The 25,840-nt window shown below is 35.5% G+C and overlaps 1 protein-coding gene across 1 annotated transcript in view; it reads left to right on the top strand.

Annotated features, from left to right (window-relative positions):
* SLIT3 (slit guidance ligand 3) overlaps positions 1-25,840 on the top strand; it is a gene marked incomplete at its 3' end in the record, with an annotated part of 569,754 nt that overhangs the window by 385,197 nt on the left and 158,717 nt on the right. Inside the window, exons 12-14 of the mRNA XM_081320704.1 lie at positions 8,435-8,506; positions 17,805-17,948; positions 22,715-22,878. Of these exons, the coding sequence (XP_081176830.1) occupies positions 8,435-8,506; positions 17,805-17,948; positions 22,715-22,878 (380 nt within the window). The remainder of the gene's footprint in view (positions 1-8,434; positions 8,507-17,804; positions 17,949-22,714; positions 22,879-25,840) is intronic.

Below are 25,840 nucleotides of genomic sequence, written 5' to 3'. Positions count from 1 at the left end.
CTATTATCAGTAGTTGGCCAAGTAACAATAGGAAGTTTGTGTAAGATAGCTTCTAAACTATTGCTATATTTTCCAGTGAAAGCAAGAAGTAGATTATATGTTTAAGTCTATGGTTATTTGGGGAAAATGTTTAATTTAAATGCCACCAAAAAATTTGTAAATAAACACAATATTATAATATGGCAACAGTCCTAGAGCTCAGTACGTTGGCACTCCAATCCTAAATATTTATGCCAATGCATCTGTCTATGAAAAGCCAACATAAGGACCTTGATGTTGTAAAATCCTATTATGTATGCTAGAGATTGCCACATTTGCATCTGAATGTTTTCCCTTTCATTTGCATTTTCATAGTTCCTCTCTAATGAATAGAGCTTTTTCATTTTTACGTTTTGAATGTTTAAGGCACAATTTTACAATTTAGCAGTGAGGCTTGCTTGCATGCTGAAGTAAATAAAAGCACCTGGTAGCACATCTGAATTACATCCAATAAGTCCTGTTATGTTGCTTTGGCTTCATATTAAGCTCTTCTGGAGCGGTATAATCATTTTTAGTTAATGTGTCAAACAATAAATTAAATGATAAAAATTATTCGTAAACTCAGCCCTCAGATTGTATTTGCATATCTAAATTAATACTGGGTTGGGGTCTATTGTTAACTTTTTAAAAAATCTTTATTCTGCATGAAACAAGCTTCTGTTTCTCCTTAATTTTAAGAAGTGGGAGTGGGGGAATAAATTTCTGTTTAAATATTTTTAATAGTGTTTAATGAGCTTCCTGTATTATTGCAGAATACTGATGGGTGCTGGGTTTCTTTTTTCTTTACACATGGCAGCCCACAGTTTCTAATATGAACAAGCACTATGGGAGAGTTGTCTAATGATATTATATTCTGAGATTTCATTTGGAATTGAAAGCTAGAGTTGCTGCAGATTAAGTAAGAAAGCTATCTTTTAAATTATGTTTCAGTCGTGGTAAAACCCAAAGCTTTTTTGTTAAACTACTCAGGAATAATAATAACAACAACAACAACAACAACAACAACAACAACAACAATAGAGTTGGAAGGAACCTTGGAGGACTTCTAGTCCAACACCCTGCTCAGGCAGGAAACTCTATACCATTTCAGACAAATGGCTGTCCAGTCTCTTCTTAAAAACTTCCACTATTGGAGAATTCACAACTTCTGGAGGCAGGTTGTTCCACTGGTTAATTGTTCTGTCAGGAAATTTCTCCTTAATTCTAGGTTGCTTCTCTCTTTGGTTAGTTTCCATCCATTGCTTCTTGCCTTGCCTTCAGGTGCTTTGGAGAATAGCTTGACTCCCTCTTCTTTGTGGCAGCCCCTGAGATATTGGAACACTGCTATCACGTCCCCCCTCGTTCTCTCTTCATTAAACTAGACATACCCAATTCCAACAACCATTCCTTATATGTTTTAGCCTCCAGTCCCCTAATCATCTTTGTTGCTCTTCTCTGTACTCTTTCTAGAGTCTCAACATCTTTTTTACATCATGGTGACCAAAACTGGATGCAGTGTTCCAAGTGTGGCCTTACCAAGGCGTTATAAAGTGATATTAACACTTCACATGAACTTGATTCTATCCCTCTGTTAATTCAGCCTAGCACTGTGTTGATTTTTTTGGCAGCTGCACCACATTGCTGGCTCATATTTAAATGATAGTCCACTAGGACGTCAAGATCCCTCTCACAGTTACTACTATTGAGCAAGGTACCACCTCTACTATTTATCTGTGCATTTGGTCTTCTTGCCTAAATGTAGAACCTTACTTTTTTCATCACTGAATTTCATTTTGTTAGATAGTGCACAATGTTCAAGTCTGTCAAGATCCTTCTATATCTAGAGTATTGGCTATTTCTGCCAGCTTGATGTTGTCTGCAAATTTGATGAGTTACCCATCTATCCCCCCATCCAAATCATTGATGAAGATGTTGAAGAGCACTGGGCCCAGAACAGAGCCTTGGGGCACCCCACTACACACTTCCCTCCATGTAGATGCAGTTCCATGCTCCGTATGGCCAGTCAGCCAGCTATGAATCCATCTGGTGGTGATACTATCTAACCCACATTTTTTTCTATCTTATCAAGTAATAGGTTGTGGTCTACTTTATCAAATGCCTTACTGAAGTCCAAGTAAATTATATCCACAGCATTCCTCTGGTCCACTAATTTTGTCACCTGGTCAAAGAATGCAATAAGATTTGTCTGGCATGATTTGTTTTTGACAAATGCATGTTGGCTTTTGGTTATGACTTTGTTTGCCTCTAGGTGTTCTCTGATTGTTATCTTTTCCAGAATCTTTCCAGGTATTGAGGTTAGGCTGATAGTTCTGTAGTTTCCTGGATCAATTTTTTTCCCTTTTTTGAAGATGGAAACTACATCAGCTCTTTCTCAGTCCTCTGGTATTTCCCCAGTGCTCCCGGATCTTTGAAAGAGATAGTTCAGTGATTCTGAGATCACATCTGCCAGTTCCTTGAGAACCTTGGGGTGTAATCCATCTGGTCCTGGTGATGTGAACTCGTCCAGGGTGGACAGGTGCTCCCTTACCATTTTCTTGCCTAATTTAACTTGTGTTTCTAATCTGTTTTTTACAGCAGAGGTCTGAAACCTTTTGGGTACCAGGAACCAGTTCCGTGGAGAGAGGTTTTTCCACGGACCGGAGGGTGTGTGGTTTTGTGTGCTGCCTGCATCCCGTGGATGAGGCTTTGCTTGTTTATGTGGAACGGTTGCTGGCATGCTGCAGCCTGGTTCTGGTCCATGAACCGGTTTTTGGGGACCCCTGTTTTACAGTACTGTTTTTGATAGGTTGGCCTGTTTTTACCCTTTGTGTAAAGGTGGATGCAAAACAATTAAAAGAATAAAATAAAATATTAGGGAGCTCAGCATTCAAAATCAAATGTGTGTTTTCACTCAGTATTTTTTTTTCTTTGTGTGTGCAGGTCTTATTAAAATCGTTGGGCTATTTAAAAAATCTTTTATCTCCAACATATTTAATATTTAAAACACTGTCTTGAATTGCAACAGTAAAATTGAATCACAATTACAGAAATTTATGAAGAACACAACACATATTTGCTTTTCAGCTCTCAGTCAATTTTACTGTAATGTTGTTGTTGTTGTTAGCTGCGAAATTGTGTCCGACCCATCGTGACCCCATGGACAATGTTCCTCCAGGCCTTCCTGTCCTCTACCATCTTCTGGAGTCCATTTAAGCTCACACCTACTGCTTCAGTGACTCCATCCAGCCACCTCATTCTGTCGTCCCCTTCTTCTATTGCCCTCAATCTTTCCCAGTATTAGGCTCTTCTCCAGTTAGTCCTTCCTTCTCATTAGGTGGCCAAAGTATTTGAGTTTCAACCTCAGGATCTGGCCTTCTAAAGAGCAGTCAGGGTTGTTCTCCTCTAGGACTGACCAGTTTGATTGCTTTGCAGTCCAAGGGACTGGCAGGAGTCTTCTCCAGCACCATAGTTCAAAGGCCTCAATTCTTTGGCACTCAGCCTTTCTTATGGTCCAGCTTTCACTGCCATACATTGCAACTGGGAAGACCATAGCCTTGACTATACACACTTTTGTTGACAGGATGATGTCTCTGCTTTTTAGTGTGCTGTCTAGATTTGCCTTTGCTTTCCTCCCCAGGAGCAAGCATCTTTTAATTTCTTGGCTACAGTCCCCATCTGTGGTGATCTTGGAGCCCAGGAAAATAAAATTTGTCACTACCTCCATTTCTTCCCCATCTATTTGCCAGGAATTGAGACGGCCAGATGCCATGATCTTGGTTTTCTTAATGTTAAGTTTCAAACCAACTTTTGCACTCTCCTTCTTTACCCACAACAGTTCTTTAGTTCTTCTTCACTTTCTGCCATTAGAGTGGTATCATCTGCATATCTTAGGTTGTTAATATTTCTCCCAGCAATCTTAATTTCAACTTTTAATTCATCTAGCCCTGCCTTTCTCATGATGTGCTCTGCATATAAGTTAAATAGGCAGGGCGACAGTATAAAGCCTTGCCGGATTCTTTTCCCAAGTTTGAACCAATCAGTGGTTCCGTGTCCAGTTCTCACTGTTGCTTCTTGACCTGCATATACAGTAGGTTTCTCAAGAGACAAGTAAGATGGTCTGGTACTCCCATCTCTTTAAGAACTTGCCACAGTTTGTTGTGATCGACATAATCAAAGACTTTAGCATAGTCAATGAAGCAGAAGTACAGTAGATGTTTTTCTGGAACTCCCCAGCTTTCTCCATGATCCACCGTATGTTGGCAATTTGATCTTTAGTTTCTCTGCCTCTTCGAAATCCTGCCTGTACTTCTGGTAGTTCTCAATCCACATACTGCTGGAGTCTAGCTTGTAGGATTTTAAGCATAACTTTACTAGCATGTGAAATGAGTGCAATGGTGTGATAATTTGAACATTCTTTGCCACTGCCTTTCTTTGGAATTGGAATGTAAACTGATCTTTTCCAATCCTGTGGCCACTGTTGAGTTTTCCAAATTTGCTGGCAAATTGAGTGTATCACTTTTACTGCATCGTCTTTTAAGTTTTTGAATAGCTCAGCTGGAATACTGTCACCTGCACTAAATTTGTTGTTGCTCAGCTTTTCTAAGGCCCACTTCACTTCACATTCTAGGATGTCTGGCTCGAGGTCAGTCACCACCTCATCTTGGTTATCAGGGACGTTAAGCTCGTTCTTATATTTATTTTTAATTTTTTTATTTTAATTCCATTTATATCCCGCCCTTCTCCGAAGACTCAGGGCGGCTTACAAGCTTAGCAGTAGCCTTCATTCTATGTATATGCCTGCTTGTTAGGGCTTTCACACACACCCCACAAGCGGCATTATTACAAAGTCAGCTTATTGCCCCCAACAATCTGGGTCCTCATTTTACCTACCTCGGAAGGATGGAAGGCTGAGTCAACCTTGAGCCTGGTGGTACTTCTGTGTATTTTTTCTGCCTCTTCTTAATCTCTTCTGCCTCTGTTAGGTCCCTGCCATTTTCGTCCTTTATCATGCCCATTTTTGCATAAAACGTTCCCTTCATCTCTCCAATTTTCTTGAAGAGATCTCTGGTCCTCCCTATTCTATTGTTTTCTACTATTTCTTTGCACTGTTCATTTAAGAAGGCATTCTTATCTCTTCTAGCTATTCTCTGGAATTCTGCATTCTATTGGGCATATCTTTCTTTTTCTCCCTTGCCTTTCGCTTCCCTCCTTTCCTCAACTATTTGCAAAGCTTCCTCAGACAGCCATTTTGCTTTCTTGCATTTCTTTTTCTTTGGGATGGTTTTAGTTGCTATCTCTTGTACAATGTTGCAGACCTCTGTCCATAGTTCTTCAGGCACTCTGTCTATCAGATCTAATTCCTTAAATCTATTTGTCACTTCTACTGTATATTCAACAGGGATATGATTTAATTCACACCTGAGTGGCCTAGTGCTTTTCCCTGCTATCTTCAGTTTAAGCGTAAACTTTGCAACGAGAAGCTCATGGTCTGAGCCACAGTCAGCTCCTGGTCTTGTTTTTACTGACTGTATAGAGCTTCTCCATCTTTGGCTTCAGAGCACATAGTCAATCTGATTTCTGTGTTGACCGTCCATGTGTAGAGCCATCTCTTGCATTGTTGGAAAAGAGTGTTTGCTATGACCATCATATTCTCTTGACAAAATTCTATCAGCTTGTGCCCTGCTTCATTTTGTACTCCAAGGCCAAACTTGCCTGTTATTCCAGTTATCTTTTGGCATTCCAATCTCCCATGATGATAAGAACATCATTTTTGGTGTTAGTTCTATAAGGTGCTGTAGGGCTTCATAGAATTGGTCAATTTCATCCTCTTCAGCACTGGTGGTTGGGGCATAGACTTGTCATTTTGGGGATTGTATCCCAGTATTGCTTTTCCTACTCTTTTATTGACTATGAAGGCTACTCCATTTCTTCTGAGAGATTCTTGCCTGCAGTAGTATACCTGATGGTCATCTGAATTAAATTCACCCATTCCTGTCCATTTTAGTTTGCTGCTTCCTAAGATGTCGATGTTCAGTCTTGTCATCTCTTGTTTGACCACGTCCAGCTTTCCTTGATTCATGGATCTTACATTCCAGGTTCCTATGTAGAAAAAATCTTTACAGCATCGGACTTTCCTTTCACCACCAGATACATCCACAGCTGAGCGTCCTTTTGGCTTTGGCCCAGTCACTTCATTCTTTCTGGCGCTACTAGTACTAGCCCTCTGCTCTTCCCCAGTAGTATATTGAACACCTTCCAACCTGAGGGGCTCATCTTCCAGTGTCATATCGTTTTGCCTTTTTGTACTGTCCATGGGGTTTTTATGGCAAAGATACTGGAGTGGGTTGCCATTTCCTTCTCCAGTGGATCATGTTTTATCAGAACTCTCTGCTATGACCTCCGCCATGAAAAGGCAGTAATCTATGAAGGGGTTTACTGTAATAGTTTATAACAAAAATGCTTATTGTTAGCGCTGCCCTTTGGAACAGAATAGAACAGACTGGAAGATAGTTACCTTCACAGGATGGATTGCTATTTTACAGACCAATTTTCTAATTATCTGTATGCTTTAACCATCCAAGAAAATTGGTACTTTCTATAGTCTGTTATAGAAAGGTACAGATAGATGCAGCTAGGGAATTAAGTTCCAAGAGATTTATATTGGAATAAAAATATCTAACTGTGTATTTCTTTGTGCCTTGACGATTAAGTTTGTTTTGGATAATCCTGTGACCACTGAAGACAGAACTAGAAGCCTACCAACTTCAGTGATAATGTAATACTGTTCCTAAAGATGTAACTGGTCAAAATAATGAATATTTGTGGGAATTTCACTCAGCAAACCCATTATCTCAGCCTCTCAGCTCAAGTTTCCACTCTGCCTTATTTCAGCCTGTTCGTATAATGGTAAAATGAAGCTTCATTCTATAGAACAAGTCTATCTATTGGCCAATTTTTAAAACTTAGATTAGGTTGGCTCCAAATGTTTAGTATTTGGTGTGTCTTTCACATTTACATTATCACTAAATGAATGAGGAATATTAGATGCTGTTGAATGAATGTAATGTATCCTATTGCAGTAATCTTTTTTACCTTGAATGACTGGACTGAATTTTGTTTCATGTATTCTATTCCAAAAATATAACTTTTATTCTTGGACTTTACAAATATCCAACATTCCCCAAAAAGCTTTTGCTTACCTTCAGAATGTACAGGCCTGTCAAACTTTTACTACTATTGTCTGCATTTCCTTGGATAACATTTATGAGTCTTTAAAAGCCTGAATAAATGGTTTGAGGATATGCTAATCTAACTTTTAAATAAGGTATTTGTAAATGCCTCCAAATAATAAAATAAAGTTAGCTGGAAAAATTGATGAATTTTAGGTTATATTAACTGGTATGATGCACAAATATATCAACATATAGGGAGCAGAAGGCAAATACTAATAATTGCTCTCTGATTCTGATGCATTAAAATGTTCTGGGGAGTACATAGCTTTGCCAGGCAATTAGTTGTACACTGGTAAATATGTGCAACACAAAAGAAGACAAGCAATCCTTTCTTGGCTAGGAAGTGTTACTTCAACAAGACTGAGATCTTAATGTCAAAAGAAAACCTCTCAAAGGTGTTCATGCTTTACTTGAATTTTTAATCCTAATATTTGTTTTGGCAAAAGTGGTAGTACTCTAAAATAGTGCAATTTTAAACCCATCTGAAGCTATTGGGATTATGTCTGAATAAAAAGAGCTAGGATTGGCACTTCATGAAATGAAAACATAATGCTGCTGCTTATTTTGAAATGGTACAATTATGAAAAGATGTTCCTTCCAATGCTGATTCAAACTAGAGAAGGTGGTATATGTGCATTCCTTTGGGTTTAAGATTTTAAGGGTGTGCCTTTTTGAATAACCCCAAACAGTAAGTGATACTCCAGCTTAGCAAGCATTTCTTCAGTTTTATAATATATTATGAACTGACACAACTTCACCTAATTTCCTCTGATGGACAGTTGAAGACAAGTAAAATGGGATACAACAAGGAGATTTGCAGCAGTCCCACATAATCCAATTAATAAACCAAATTGTGATCCTGAACAAACATAATTCTATAAGGCTGTAATAATGAATGCATTCACTGGAAATTTCATGACAACTCTGTATCACATTCAGACTTTTAAATATATCGTGTAATACTTTAAAAGAAGCATAAAAACCTCAGTAAATTCTGAAAAATATTTTCAACCCAAAAGTCGGTTTTAAATATCTTATTTGGAAGTCTTATTTTAATATTGCTTACATTGCTGAAGTATACCGCCTTTTATGTGGAGAGGAGAACTTGTGTCTAAAGAGACAATTCTTCACAAGTATTGGATTTGAGAATACTGTTTATTTTGTCCTTTCATATTTTTTTTCAGAGTGCTTTATGGAAATAAGATCACAGAGATTCCCAAGGGCCTTTTTGATGGGCTTATATCTTTGCAGTTATTGTGAGTATTATCCTAGTTTCTTTTATTTCAACACAGAGTATACAAATGCCTTGTACACTGAAACTCCACTAATGTGTTTATTGTTGGTTGAGAAGACTGGTCTGTGAATCCTTCAAAATATGAAATATCATGATTTTTTTGGCAATGTAGACTTAAGAAAAATGGATATTTGGTAACATGTAGATCAGTTTCTTGCTGGATTATATCCAGTTTCAAATAATTTTACAGAACCCTATTAAATCATGAGATCTTTAGAATCCACAAAGTTATTAAAAGATACTACTCTTGAACTGATTACCATTCTGATAAACAATACATTTAAAGTGCTTTGGAAGGTATATACTGTGTAACTCCAACCATATAATACTCAACTTTAATTTTTGCAATGGAATTATAAGTAATCATTGTTTCAGATACCTGAGAATTTTCTATAGTCATATTTGCAGTTTCTGTTTTATTCAAGATATGAGGAAGAATTCTCTAAAATTGTATATGGGAAGTCCTCAACTTACAACCACAGTTAAGCCCAAAATTTCTGTTGCTAATTGAGACATTTGTTAAGTGAGTTTTGTCCCATTTTATGACCTTTGTTGTCACATTTTTAAGTGAACCACTGCAGTTATTAAGTTAGTAGCATGGCTGTTAAGTGAATCTGGCTTCCCCATTGGTTTTGCTTGTCTGAAGGTCACAAAAGGTGATCACAACTGTCATAAATGTGAGCCAGTTGCCAAGCATCTGAATTTTAATCACGTGATTATGGAGATGCTGCAATGGTTATAAGTATGAAAAACAGACATAAGTCACTTTTTCAGTGCCATCATGACTTCGAATGGTCACTAGATGAACTGTTGTAAGTCAAGGACTACCTATACTGTTTTTGCTGCTAGCTGATATAATTGGGTTCTTCTTTTCCTCTGAATAAGTATCATAAAATGGTGTCTACTATTCTTTGGAACCATTACAAAATGCTCTGTATACTATGGTAAGCACACAGAGATGTAGAGTTCAAGTTACAGAGATTTTTATTTTTTGAATTTGGATGTGGACAAATACCTCGTAACAATACAGTAGTTGACAGTTCCAATGTTGAGGGGTCCTTGGTGCTCTTTGAGCTTTCTTGTTTTCTTGCAGATGTTTCATTACCCAACTAGGTAACATTATCAGTGCTAGTAAGGAGTGCAGTTTACTGCCAGTTTATATTCTGGTGGCTTGCCTATCAATATTGGGGAGGGTGGTCTTAGAGATTCTTTGGTTGGGTTGTTTGCTGCTGGCTTCTTTGGCAGTTTCTTGATTGGGATGTTGTTTACTTGATTGCTGCTCTGGAGTTAATCTGTGCTGATCTGGGTACTGATTACTGGTGGAGAGATACTTGGGTCTTTTTGTTTCTTTTTGGGCTGGGTGTTAGTCTCTTTTGCATAGGCTATAGATGTTGTTAATGTCTGTGTCTATTCCCAAGAAGTGTGGGAAACCTTGAAAAATGCAATTATAAAAGCCCACACCAGCACTATACCATTGAGAAAGAAAAGCAAGAAATTCAAGCGTGGCTGCACAAAGATCTCTCTGACAAACTGAAAGACAAAAAGGACAAATACAAAAAATGGAAAGAGGAGCAATTAACTAAGGCCGATTATCAGCAGACAGACAGAACATGCAAAGATGAACTCAGGAAAGCAAAGGCTCAGAACAAACAAAGATTTGCAACAGAAATCAAGGATAATAATAATAAAAAAAGTTTCTTCCAACATATTAACAAGGTAAAAAGTTAAGGAATTTGTAGGCCCACTAAAGAGAGAAGATGGCAAGGAAATCACAGGCAACAGGGAAAAAGTAGAGCTGCTTAACTCATACTTTGAATCAGTCTTTGAATCAGTTTTTAAAACTAAGCTTTAAGAACAAGCTAAAATAAAGAAATAATAGACAAACGAGCATTAATAATAACAGAGTCACCTCACTAGTTGGTATGGAATAACCAGGTCTTGAGGGACTTTCAAGATTAGAAGTGATGAGGCCAACCCCACCTCATCACTTCTAATCTTGAAAGTCCCTCAAAACCTGGTTATTCCATACCAACTAGTGAGGTGACTCTGTTATTATTAATGTTCCTTTGTAGTGCCACAGCAGTGTAGTGTAGTGTAGTGCCACAGCAGAAAAGTCCCACGCCTAGGTCCCACCTTGCCTTCTAACAAAAGGAAAGAAGAAAAGAAAAGAAAAAAACTCCATCTAACTATAATAAATACAGGTTAAACCTCCAATATATTTTCTCTATCAATAACGAATAATTTTATGCAGCTACTATAATCCATATACATCTGCTCTGAATTCATTTTTACCCATAGAGCATGAAGAGGTTTGTTTCTCCTGGTAGCGAAAGCATGCAGCTTGCGACATTAAAAAAAAATAACCTACCAATTTGCCATAGCTGTTCAAGATAACATTTTTGTTGTCACTGTGTGACTTTTGAATCTATTTGTGTTGTTTCAAAACGAACATTATAAGATACACAGTTAATGTAATAGGCATATTGAAGTACATTACGCTCTTATTCCCTGCTGGATTCATTGGTAGTTTACAATGATAAGCAGAAGAGGAAAAAAAGTCAGCACTGCTCACATGACTGACTGACACTCTCTCACACACAACCATAATATTAATATTAATATAATGTATATTAAAACTGTGTGTCACAAGATTTTATATTAAAATCGATGGTGTATGTCTAAAAATCCATATTTAATGATAAATTTATCTTGAATTGGGAAGCCTTAGAAATATGTCAAACATGAGTACCTTAAAACTATTTTGTTTCATTTATCAAAGTTGGAGAAGACTGAAATATAGGACTAGCCCTATCAAAACAATGAAAGTAGTTTGGGGCACTATTATGATGTGGAGTTTTATAAAATTTTACCAAATTGCTAATTTTAGTATCTTAGTATATCATTAAGAGGAGAAAATGTGAATTTTTTTCTACCTGAGCCTCAAAATGAAATATTTGCCCTTCGGTACCATTTGTTGCTGTACAGGGGCAATAAAATGTTTTAAATCATCTGCTTTAGGTGTTTTACACTGTCTCACAGTCTTTTTCTCATGGAAAAATAGGTAATCCATTAATCAGGTTAGTCTAGATTCCTCTTTGATTTAAAGACTTCCAGAATGTAAAATCAACTTCCATATTAAATCCATCATAGTGGAGCAGCTAAAAGTTCATGGCCACTCTAATAATCATGATTTTACCAATTTGTTATCATACCATTGCATGCAGCTGGTCAATATTTGGATCTTCTTTCCTCTGCTCAGAAAGAAGATGTCAGTCTGATAGTTCAAGATAGTTCCTTTGTAAAGATCAGACCATCTTTTAAGACTTATGCTTGTAGCAACTATTCCTCATTGTCAGTGCACAGGATCTCCAGAGGCTAATTAATTCCATTTGATTGCAAAGGGCTTTGGAGGATTTCCTTAATAATGTGATAAGAACTTCTCTGGAAAAGAAATTTGAAGAAGAAATTTGAAAAAAGAATGGATATAAATAAATAATAGAATAAAATCAAACAGGCTAAAAACAAAACTTAGATGTAACTCAGAATCTACCTGAAAGAAAGACTTATTATGATTTGAGTATATTTACTAATAACAGTTTCACACTCTTCCCTTCCTCTTGATTAACAAATATAAAACTCTACATCCCATAACTCAATTCTTATCTATAGGCAAATCAAATCTTCTCTAATTCAGGTGTCACAAACTGTCCAAAAAGATACCTAAGATACTAACATTATTTAACATATATAAAACTTAACATTCCACACCGGAACTCTTAGCTGTGAGCTTTAGAAAGCATAAAATGATCCTGATATCCTAGTGTGAACAAAAATACTTTAACATGATAAAAAGGAACAATTTCTCCTTTAAAAGAGAGCAAATTCACAAATACCCTTTACTTTCAGTAAAAATACAATTAGATACAAAACTATTTTAAATGCTGTCAGGTTAAAATATGTAAAGTAATTATAGGACCAAAACAGTGGTGGGATTCAAATACCTGAACAACCAGTTCTCTTATTGGATTCAGGCCTGGACCTCCAAGGTCTAGAACGGACTTCCAGAAGTGGCATCCATGTACTTCTATGGGTCATCCTAGGTCTGGAAGGGCTTCTCCAAGCCGCTGAGCCCTAGACTGGACTTCTGGAAGCGGTGTGCATTCAGCCAGTTCTCCGAACTCAGCAAAATCTAGCTACCAGTTCTGGTGAACCGATGTCAACCGGCTGAATCCCACCACTGGACCAAAAGCTTAAATACCATATTAACTCTAAGCAAACCCAAGATGCAACATGTTTCCATTCTAGATGTCAGCAAATCCAAGAGAACCACCCCAAATAACATGTCCCATTCAAATAAACATGTCATCTCAACTCTTAACTGCAAGCAAATTCACATTTAGTAGGCATAAAGTAATTTCAGTATCCTAATATAAAACAAAACTCTGGAATTTAAATGACAAAGACAACAAGCTCATATAAAATCTTTGCTTTAAGTAAAAAGGCAATTTAAATACTGTCAGATTAGGACACAAAGTACAGTAAGTGTGCAGAAAAAGGCTTAAACATCATGTTAATCATAAGCAAATCTAATACACAACAATTATCCAGTCCAAATATCAGCCAATCCAAAAAGAACCACCCAAAATAGCAATATATCCCACCGTAATCCTGGTTAAATAAACCAACTTTGTGTTCTTTCTTTTTATTTAAATTATTATTTGCTTTAATCCATTCAGATGGTTGTTGATCTTTATTTCAAATGACTTTAGTCCTTTAAACAACTTCTTTTACGTATAAGGCTAGCACATACACACACACACACACACACAAAACCAACTGCTTGCTGCCATTTCTTTTATGTATTTCTTAATTTTAAAACCTCATCCATTTTTTAAAAAATATTGGTTGACAAATTATTGTTAAAACTCTCAGTCATATTGATCTTAGGTGAATTTTGTTGGATATCTTTTTTTCATAATATTCTCTTCGGTGAACAGACTGTTTCCATGAGGACACAACATAATTGCCATTATTGATTCAAAGTCCTGGTGCAGTGCTCAGAAATATTTCTGAATACCATTATAAGTTATCTGTCTTCTTGTGCCTCCAATACTGAAAACAATTTTTGTTTCCCATAAAAGTACATTTGTTCTTTAAAATTAATTTAAAAATCTTACTATTCAAAATCCAATATTCCAATATTTTTAACCCTTAATCTGTTTAAAACTTTCTATAGCCAAAATCTTGTCCTGCTTTTTAATGTTTTTTTATTCTTAAAGATTTTAAATATACAGTTTCATTTTTGTATATTACAGGCACTCACCTGGTGTTTCTAGCCTTGTCATTTCAAAGTTTCTAACTGCTTTAAAGCAGTTAAGATGCAATTTTCAAAGGTGATTAGGGAAATACAAACTTAGTGTCCTTTGAAAAAGCTCTGTTTGCAGCTGGAACAAAGGTGGCAATTCCCTTTGCCCTACAACTCTCCCACCCTTCATAGACCACTATTTGCAGTCTCCTTGTAAAAAAAACCAATTATATGGAGTACAGCTTGGGTAATCTCACATCTTGTCTTTGTCCAGAGAGGGTCAGAGAAACCAATATTATTTGGTTTAGGAATATAAGGAAAAATACAGTGCATCTGACCATGGTTCCAAGAGAATAGTTTTTTTAAAAAAATATTAAACTTTAAACAAGAAATATAAAAACTAACAAAAAAGTAAAGAATAAGCAAATGAGTAAAGAAAGTCAAGATAAAGCCAAAAGTGCAGGAGAAAAAAAGAAAGAAAATATAAAGAATTTACATTTTTTTTCAACATTTCAAAAATCAAAAAATATTTGAATCTAACAGGATGTTGGCTAGCAAATATTATATTTCTTAAGTAATAAACTGAAGAATTAAAAACAAGAATAACAGATATGATATAACATTACCAAGAATGTTAATTTATATGCATATATTCCAACTGTGGTAGTATATCATCGGAAAAATTTTCAAACTATTTTTGAAAATAAATTCACACAGTTTGAATAATTATTTCTGAGTTATCCTCTAGATTTTTTTCTGCCTTTTAGCTGCTATTATTAAAAACCTGAGCTCTACACAATAATTACTGCTAATATAGTGCTTAATGACAGTAAATTGGATTAGTCATGGTGATATGTACTCTGTGACAGCCACTGTCAAACCTGGTTCAGATATTTATCTCTAAACTGGAATTTATTTATTTAAAATCTTTACATACTATTTCCCATTAAAAATCTCAAAGTAACTGTGACAAAAATGAGGAGGAATTAATATTCTTCATCAGTGTGACAATTCTAAAATTACCTTTGGTGTTTTCAACTATACATTGCTTGTAATTTTTATACTTCATTGTAACTTGGCTTTTCACAAGCTGCCAAGTGAGAAAATCAGTGTTGACAATAATGCAAACGTATGTAAAGATAAATTGAATATATTTCTCTAACTCCAGGATAATTTTTAATTGCATATAACCATTTTGACTTAGCTGAAGATTGTTCACATATATCTTTGCTGTTTTGTTTTTAGAAATACTTTGTAGTGTCTTCCATCAAACACAACCAACAAGATATATACTGATATATTTTTGTTTCTATCACAGAAGTTTGTCCCAAATGATATACTTAGATATCTAACTTAGCTTGGCCTAATTCTTATGAGGACTAATGGAGAAACATTTATCCTTTAGCATGATTGATTTTTCAGCCTGACAGCGGGCTTTCTATGTACCGTAAATACATTGGCAAATGTTGGAAAATAGTAAGCTTAAGTACTATTACAATTACAATTACAATTACAATACTATTAGGTTTAGGTTTAGGTTTTATTAAATTTTTATACCGCCCTTCTCCCGAAGGACTTATATATTACATTATATAAGACTATAAATATATTTCTTTTAACTATTCATTTACATGAAGTCACCATTTTTTTAAAAAAAATCATGGCTAATCTCACTAGTTTGCTTGTTTATTTGATTACATTTATTTACATTTCCTTCAAAAACACAACATATATACTTACTTGGTAATCCTCATACTATTCAGTGAGATAGGCTAGGCTGAGTGTATGGCCAAGCAGTGATTAATCTAGTACCAACATGTACTAAGTACTAGATTAATAGCAGTCTTGCTATTTTTAAACTGTCATGTTGGATCAGAAGTGTTGGTGCAGACAAATGCTATAGCAATACCATAAAAAGATTCTCACAGAAGCTTCTCCAAAAAGTGAACAGAGATTATTATTTATTTGATGCATATCCTGCCTTTGTTTTGTACATTCAAGGTGGTTACAGTGGATTTTACTCATTGGATGTTATATTTTATATTCTATATTCTATAAATTCTCACCGTATAAATGCATTGTAACCCTGTCTTCAATTTTATTTGCTCATTGTTGTAATTGTTGATCTTACTATATTTAATATAACTGTGATCCTGGATCTTATTTATTATGTGCTCGTTACGGTCTTCTTCATTACTTGTGCTGGTCTTTGACTGTAATGAACTAAACTGTAACTATAGCAATATAGTTTCTTTATCCTTCAGATCACATTTTTATCATTAGGGAACTAATTATCAATTAATGATATTTTCAATTATTACATTTTTCTGAAATGCAAAGATGAAGTAATAGTCACATTAATCAATCAGTCAGGAATATAATTATGTAGAGAAAGGCTGCTGATTATCTCATCTATTTCTTTGGCATGTCATGAAAAGGGTTTAACTGAAAAATACATTTCTTGAGAAAGTTGTAGCAGGATTCTTCTTTCTAATAACAAATGTTTTGACACAGTGGTTAGAATGCAGCATTGCAGGATAATTCTGCTGACTGCCAAGGGTTCGATCCTCACTGGCTCAAAGTTGAGTCAGGCTTCCATCCTTCTGAGGTTGGTAAAATGAGGACCCAGATTGTTGGGGGCAATATGCTGACTTTTTGCTTAGAGAGTCAGTAAAGAAGTATGAAGTGGTATATATCTCTAAGTGCTTTTGCTATAAAATTGGTTCTGAAAATGTTTTTGAAATTTCATAACCAAATATAAATTTCCACCAGTTTAATAGTGGAAATCATTGGACAGGAATATTGAATAAGTTCCCGTCCTCCCTTAGGCATGGAAGTTGGCTGACCAATATTGTACCAGTTGTTCTCTCAGTCCAACTCACCTGTTGTAAGGAAAATAGGAAGAGGGAGCATTATATATACCACCTTGAATGTACAAAGCAAAGGCAGGCTATGCATTAAATAAATAATACTCCATTCACTTTTGGGAGAAGCTTCTGTGAGAACCTTGTTTATTTGTGAATAAATAATGAAGCTGATTGTGAAGCTGATTGTTTATGTCTTTGCCATTTAGGTTCATGCCCAGTTTGGGGACATGACCATCCTTTGGTACTTTGATCTTTAGCTATATAAAAAATAAGTTAACTAACTCAATCTGGTTTTTTTTAAATTGCTGATATAGATGTCCTTAATAGAGAAACTGATCTGATAATAACAATTCTGGATGATATGGCACTCTCTCTAAAATTGGGTGATTTCTGGACCAGGCATTGTCCACATTATGAATGCTCTGGCCAGTCTTGCCCACCTGTAAAGGAGTTTGATCTGAACTTAGAGATCCATACTTTAATTACTTCTCATTAAGACTTCTGAGATGAACGGTGCAATCACTTTTTGATAGGTACTTTGCTTACCACATTAGTTTAGCCATATATTAGTTGCACATATCACCAAATTATTTCTGGGCATTATTCATGACGACCCTTTCTCTGTTATGCCCTTAATGATTTGGGAATGATATATATAACATGATTAATGTGTTTTTACAATGCTGTGTCTAGTTAAAGTTTGTTTTCAAATCCATGTTCTGCAACCATGAATAGGGAGATGGATGGAAACATGAGACAATAGTTTTTCAATAGCAGACTCTAGACTGTGGTAGCTCCTTTCTAAGTACATCAAAGTGGTTCCTACTTTACTTGTGACTGAATATTATAATTACCATTATTCTTATGAGGGTTTGTTATTATGTTCATAACATTGTTACTTATGTTTAACTTGTAAGTCATTTTGGAAAAAAATGTTTGGCTGCAAACCAATGAATTAATAATCTGATCAATAAATAGCAATACTGAAGATTCTATATTATGTATAGCATTTTGTCCAAGACTAATCTCTTAAATCTTTTTTTCAAGATTGTATGTATCGGGGAAAAAACCCTCTTCTTTGTTTACAGGCTTCTCAATGCAAATAAGATCAACTGCCTGAGAGTAAACACATTTCAAGATCTGCATAATCTTAATTTGTTGTCTCTCTATGATAATAAACTGCAGACTATCAGCAAAGGGCTTTTTGCTCCTCTTCAGTCAATTCAAACATTGTGAGTATTGAGTTATATTATATCTGTATATCTGTATTATATTCCTCTTCCTCAGGAGTGCATCCTATAGATCAGAGGTCCCCAACCTTTTGGGTACCAGGGACGGTTCCGTGGAGAGAGGTTTTTCCATGGACCAGAGGGGGGGGCGTGGTTTTGTGTGCTGCCTGCATTTCGCGGATGGGGCTTTGCTTGTTTGTGCGGCCCAGTTGCTGGCATGCCGCGGCCTGGTACTGGTCCATGGACCAGGGGTTGGGGACCCCTCTATAGATGGTTCCACAAATGAAAGTCTTAGCTGAACCTTTGATCCTGCCCAGACTGCTAACTTTGAGCTGTAGTAGATTGATATAATAGAGAAAGAAATCAAACAATGAAATAATTCAATTTCACAAAAAAGAGAGAAAGAAATCAAGTTGTAGGAGTCTAAACAATAGAAAAATAGAGAACTTTAAAAGCAGATTTATAGATTTATGTTTTGGCAATAGCCAAAAATCACAATCCAATAAAAAGGTTCCACTGGTATTTTTTCCAATCCAATAGAATGTTGAAAATATATCCTAGGGGAGGCAGTAGGAAGCAATTGAAAATGCTGCCGGCTGCTCCATATTTGAACACTTCTCTTCCCCCCCCCCCCGCCAACTTGGGCACATAACCCAGAGCAGCCCTTACATTGCCTGCTGTGGACTTCTTAGTGCACACATACTAGAAATCACATAGATTCCTCAGTTTGGTTGTTACACAAAAGAAAACGTAAATGCCTACTACGGCTGTTGGTGGTAAAGGAATGGGAAGAATTTAAGAAACCTTGCTTTTCCTAGCATTTTTTTAAAAGCACACCATCATATGAGAGTGAATTTTTGCTTCTCTTTTCAGTGTTGCTAATGATCACAAATCTGCTTCATGTTATTGGGTTGTTGTTGGCTTTTCTAAGCTGTATTGTTTTGCTTTAGGATACTGATAAATTTGTATTCTAAAGCAAGCTTTCTCTGTTGTGTCAATGGTGGTAGTGTTTACTGTTGTAGAGCCTGGTTCTGTTTCAGGATGTTGCATAAGGTACCTAATAACATCTTCTCATCTTAGGCAAAATCCAACATTGTTAAGTTCACTCACACAAAGACAATCTTTTCCCCTCTGTCTTTCCTGCATGTCTTCCCAAATCTCTTCAACTGTCTAATTTTTTCTAGACATACTGTTGAACTGTGGAATCCTTTGTGCTTTCTGAACTTGGTTGTTAGAGTTAGATAATCTTTTAGAGGCAATCAAAAGGAAACAAAAAGCCTAAAACACCTCCTCATGAGCAATTAACATCCAGATGAGCAGAGATTAACTCCATGATTAATCCTACATCAAACATGTCAAACACAAGGCCCGGGGGCTGGATCCGGCCCGCGAAGTGGTTTCATGTGGCCCACAAAGCCATCCTGGAAACAGTGAGGGAATGGCCCCCACTGCCTTGGCCCTGGCCCAGAGACCCTCCTTCTGCCAGAGACCCTCAGATCTGTCCCACTCCTGCCCAGGGTCCCATAGGCACCCTTGATGCGAACGATGTAGAGCTGGCCACGCCCACCCAGTAGGCCATACACACTCTAGCCACGCCCACCCAGTAGGCCATGCCCACCCTGGCCATACCCACCCGGCCCCCTGAGGGCAACCGCAATGCTGATGCGGCACTCAATGAAATTGAGTTTGACACCCCTGTCCTACATGAACTATCAAGTAGCAAACAATAACCCAACCAAGGAACTACAGCACCAGTTCAGACAGACAAGCTAACAGTAAACAACAGCCTAATCGAGGAACCATCAAGAACACTTACACCAATACTGACAGGGAAGCCACCAGTATACAGAGAAAATAGAGAGCAACTTCACTCCCTTTTACCTAATTTGGTAAGGAAACATGTTCAAGAAAGCAACCAAGTTCAGAGAGCACCAAGGACCCCACACTTCAATCCTGAACTAAAATATTCTCTTCTATCAATAATGTTAATAACATATGGCAAAAGAGAATTCAGTGGTAAGGAGACTCACCATCCACATTATATTGACAGAAATAGATTCTCCAGCAGATTGACTTAATTAGATTTAACTGGATTATACTACTCTGTGTGGTACGTTCCAGTTTCACAGAGAATGATAGTATGAATTGCGAATGAAGTATGCAATAAACTCAAATAAGCAGTAGGTACATTCAGATAAGTTACATCTTGTCAAACCATTGCTCCTTGATTCCTTGTTCCTGCTAGCTACACCATCTCAAAAGTGGATTTCCCAGTCCCTTGCCTTGCTCTGAGATTATATCTCCTTTGAATTATTTCCTTGATGTCTTTCTGCAAGTAAAATATTCAGAATCGTTCTCTAATAAAAAATGTGTTTCTCAGAGATAATCTAATTTCATTTTGATTCTTCTCCCCAAGTAATACTACCACATTATCATACCTTTTTTGATTATGTAGCTGTTAAAATATTATTTTTTCATTTTGATACATATTTGTTTTCATTATGTTTTATACTAAAGAAAGTATCAAGATGCAAGGATTAAGAGAAGATCAACATTGTTTAAGTTTTACATGATATATGCACCACCTCTTGACAGTTTCTTGGATTCACTGAAAGATTTTGAAATTTTTTAAACAATGAAAAAAAAACCTAGGTTGCTTGGTTCCATTAGAATGTTTTGGTAAAATATTACTAGAAGAATCTAGCTAGGTTAAGTCTTTAGGATTATTTGCTGCTTTCCATTCTTCTTCTCATTGACTTAAATTGTTGAAATGTTATGTGATTGTGCCTTCCATTAATTGGTATCCAAAGCCATCTAGGCTTACAACACCTTCCCACAAAATAGTTGTATCAGTGGTTGTCATTTGAAACTTCCTCAAAATGATAACTGCTCAAAGTGATGAGCCATTTTATGGGTACTATCTTACCATAATAACTCATGCCTTGTAGCGTAGCATCTTTCCACTCCATAATTAAACACCCCATCATGGAGATAACTATACAGTTCAAGTTAAGGAACATGAATAATTTCTAAATGTTTATAGTTAGTTGTTTAATCAATACTTATCATCAAACAGAAGGTTTTTTTCCTGAACCAATTATGTTTATATCCCATTTTTATTACGGTATATTGCTTTAGTGTGAAAAAAGAAAACAAAAGAGAAACAATATACAGCATTAATCCTTGATTGAACAAAGTAACATTTATCTTGCTAATACATCAATAAATAACAAATTCATAAGTAGAGAGTCAACATGTCATCAAGCCAAGATTTGTAAATCTAGGGCAGCAATATCTTTTTACTCAAAATGAATAAATTTGTTTTGTTATATCTCATACAAAGCAAATCTGTAGTTCACTGTATAGTAATATATTCCTCATATTTGGTCTATAATTCAAAAGCATTTTCACAACTTTAAACTAACCACACTTTCCACATTTGTGGATATTAAAGTAAACTAAAGTAGAATAATAATGGTCAAACTCATATCTGTGGCATAACACAGATACAACCTTGGGAAAATTATGTAGTGACCATTAGTGAGATATATGTTTAGCCTGGAAATACTAGAAAGCAAGAGAAAGAATTAAAGATTGTCCCTCCTTAACTCTCTTTAATATAAAACAAAGAGAAAAGGAAATGCTGGCAGAATTTCAATATTCTATTATTATAGATAAGTAGACTATTTCTTGTCATGTCTATTTCCTGACCAAACCTACACTGAAGAGCTTACAATACCATATATCGGGGGGTCCCCAAATCCCGGTCCATGGACCAATACCAGGCTGCGGCATGCCAGCAACCGGGCTGGACAAACAAAGCCCCATCCGTGGGATGCAGAGAGCACACAAAACCACACCCCCTTTCGTTCGTGGAAAAACCTCTCTCCATGGAACTGTTAACTGGTGCCCAAAAGGTTGGGGACCTCTGCCATATATATAAACGCCTCCTCCATTAATTTATTTTTTGCTGTAATAAAGACATTAAACTTTTTAAAAATCTTCAGTTAAATTAGTCTCATTTGAATTTTATAAATTGTATTTTTTTTAAAAAAAGCCTTAATTATAGCATCAGTATTAGCTCTTCTAACACTTCCAAAGTTTCTGCAAATAACTAACAACCATCTTACAAGTAGTTTTGTTTCTATATAAAAATTACTATAGATTTAGAATTACCAAAAAGACATTCCTGTTTTGATAAATAATCCAGAATTTTTGTCTGGACCAAACAATGAAATAATAGTAATAAAAGTAACAGAATTTACTGATTTGTTGAAGATTTAGATCATCCAAAAATACATTAGAATTTAATTTCTCTATTGATAGAAACCTTTGATTCTTCTACATATTTTGTAGTGTCCTGAAGTATACTAGTTTACAATACAACCTCTAGAAAGTGTTAATTTTGTGACCACAAAAAAAAAATAGTTTAAATCTGTTTCTTCTAAATAGATTAATTGAATGTAATGTATGATGGCCAGTTTTTGTAGACAATAGGTCTATGCCCTTTAAAAAGAGACTTTATTATATTAATTTGTTTCCTTCTAGATAAGGCTCACTGCTGACTTAACAAGCTAAAAAAACAAAAAAGATGGCTCACAGAATATCTCCCCCCCACATACAAGTCTTAACTCCATCCAGCTTCTGCCAGACCCAGTGTATTGGAAGCTGATTCAATTACTCTGCTCTTCAGTTGTGTATTTGTAAAAACAATGATGGAGTACAGTGTCACAGGTCATTTCTGGTTAAACATCCCATCCCTCTTGCAGGCATTTAGCTCAAAATCCATTTGTGTGCGACTGCCATTTGAAGTGGCTGGCTGATTACCTACAGGATAATCCAATAGAAACCAGCGGAGCTCGATGCAGTAGTCCGCGTCGTCTTGCCAACAAACGAATCAGCCAGATCAAGAGCAAGAAGTTCCGTTGCTCAGGTAATTCATTTATCCAGGCTGTGCTGCACTTTGAGTTCAGAAATAAGCAGGTCCAGGGAGCCTACTAATCCAATCTGTGGGACAGTGTTTGGTATAATGGATATTATGTAGCATCTCTCTAAAATTAAATTTGAGAAATTGGATTAGTCCTTCAGAAAATCTAGTTACTTTGTGCATTAAACGAGAGAGAAACCTCTACCTTTCATTTTGGTTTATTTGGCTATTTGGTTATAAACTAGGTTTTGTCTTTTAAAAGAATGCAGCCTTGGACCCTGCCTTCAAAGAAGGGTGATAACACAAGATCCTGGATATCCATTTTTTTAAAAAAAATAGTAAAATAATTCAGATATGTTTTGGCCAAATTCATAGAAGTTTCTTACTTCATTTTTTAAAATCTTGCTAACCAAATAAAAGCTTAGTCGGGGATGCTTTTCTGTGAATCACTCAAAGAACAAGACTTAGAACAAGGATCAATATAGCTCTTTGAAGAGCAGAGGAGATTATTGTTAACACTGTGCATTTTAAAAATATAAGATGAGATGGGAACCCATAACATCCGCACTATAATAAAAGTAAAACACAATAGTAAATTAAAATATGGAAAAAAATACATTAAAATGTAAGGTTACCCTGGGAAAAAAGAAGAAAAACAAAAGACTAAAGCTAGAGTGATAGTCCACTTCAGTTTCCTTAACACATCTGGTTTTGGTCTTTTGATGTTTAAAAATTACCGGTAAATGGATAGTCTATGTGGATTTGGTGGACTAAAAACCTTGCAAATCTGGGTTCACAAACTGTTAAATGTGTAGGAAGACAATGACAGTAAAAAAAAATACTTCCATCAGTTATCTGATAATTCCATTCCATGCCATGATAAACTATAGTAAAAATAGTCTGATCAACCTTAATTTTAATCTATTAATTTTAATGTTGCCAAAGTACCTGAATTAGATGATGCAGTATTTACACACACACACACACACTCACACACACTCTCTCTCTCTCTCACACACACACACAAACACACAAAGAGAGAGAGATTAAAATATTGTGAGTTTGATCCTTCCACTAGAAGATGACAATGAATAAGATTGTTAACTTTCCTACTGTCCCTCCCTCTCATCATCAATCTGCTCTCAAGGGTAGAGGGGTATTTTAATGTAGATCTGGAAGGATGTGAAGGTTATACAAGGTGGAGAAAGCAAAGACTTTTTGTGTGACAAGAAGTGTATTGCTGTAATATTTGTATGGTGTGATGATTTTATATGGACTCAAAATATTAATCGCATCCAGGTTGCTATTGTTGAAATATTGTTGAAATTCATTAATGGGACTAAGTAGAACAAATTACTATCATTGATGTATAATCGTAACATACTTAAATACTAAAATAATATAGTTGTCTTTTTCATCTTAAAAAACGGGACCATGATGTGTTGCATTTAAATTTCCTGACAAAATTGTCACCATACAAAAGCACATTTCTTGTGTGCTGCTTCTCCTCAATAATTCATAAATTGTCCTTTATCAATATATTATAAGTCAGGAAATTAGAGCTGTGGTTGCAATGTTCATGTGGGATTGTTTCTAGCAGTGATTTGTTGGTGAAAAGATCTTTGATCCAGGGAATTATGTTCTGACTTCTGCCATTTCATAGGATTTTTCTCAGCATTATGAGAATGAACTTTATAATATGAAGAAATGAACTTTATAATATGCAGGAATAACAAATAAAGAATAATTATTTTTTCTGCTTTGTTTATGTGTTCATTATATCAGTTCAGTTTTTTTTTTATTTTTGTAGCAGTTGAAAATGAAACAGAAAACTGTAAGGAAGGAAAGGCAGTAAAAGTGCTGTATCACAGACTGAACTTCGCTGATGGAATATTGTATTTAAGTGCAGTCTGTACATAAACATTTTATCATCTATACTATATTGAGCTTTTAGTATCATTATTGCTACTATTTTAATTGTATTCTGTGTTCCTACCTATTTACCGAGGAACTAAATACAGCAAGGGGTGAATGGCTGGGTGATTATTCATTCATTCATTCATTCATTCATTCATTCATTCATTCATTCATTCATTTATTTATTTATTTATTTATTTATTTATTTATTTATTTATTTATTTATTTAGGCTTGGGTTTCCAAGCGATTAAAATTTATAATTCTTAGCACAGTACAAAAATACCTCCCTCTGTTGGTAAAAAGCATTGTTTGGTTGCTAAACTTTGCTTTGAAATAAATCTTACTTTATAGAAAGTAACAGGAATATATTCATTTTTTCTATAAATTTAAATCTAAAATCAGTATTCTGAGAAAGATCTTAATCAGCTGATTTATTGTAAATTCAATTGCTTATGCTACTTTCAGTTCCAGAGACTGAACAGAAAATAAAATTTCAATATCAAGGGCAATTGGAGCTAAGAGATGACTTTTAATGATACTGATTTCATTCCATTTCTTTAGATAACCATGAACATAATAGCTGAGAACAAAATTTCAAAGTCATGCTTGGAAGCTATACATTATTTTGAACAAAAACTCTTCTGAATTTAATTTTTAAAATAACTAACTTGGATTTATATTCTTGCTTCTTCATGATTGGGAATGAGTAAAAGAGTGAATTGAGTAAGGGAAAACAAGAATTCCATTTTCTGATATGTTGCTCTTTTGTTAGATGAGCACATTTAACTTTGCATAACTTAAAGTGAAAAGTGTTGTTTTCTCTTTAACAGACATAATTGGTTGCAAAACAAATGTAGATGCTGAGAGCACATTGTCTTAACCGTTATTAATTGGAATGCCAAGATTTATTTTTGAGGTTAAATTGTCTATATTGCTCTTTCAGAATTCATGCATATCTTCCAAAAGTGTTAGATGTACACAAACACACAATACATTAAACTTCATATTGAATTCATGTTAGCAAAGGCTTGTTTTGTGCAGATTTGGGGA

This window comes from Vipera berus (assembly GCF_964194415.1).
Source record: "Vipera berus genome assembly, chromosome: 2".
Lineage (NCBI taxonomy): Eukaryota > Metazoa > Chordata > Lepidosauria > Squamata > Viperidae > Vipera > Vipera berus.
The sequence above is the reverse complement of the archived record's forward strand: the minus strand, read 5'-3'. Positions and strand labels throughout refer to the sequence as shown.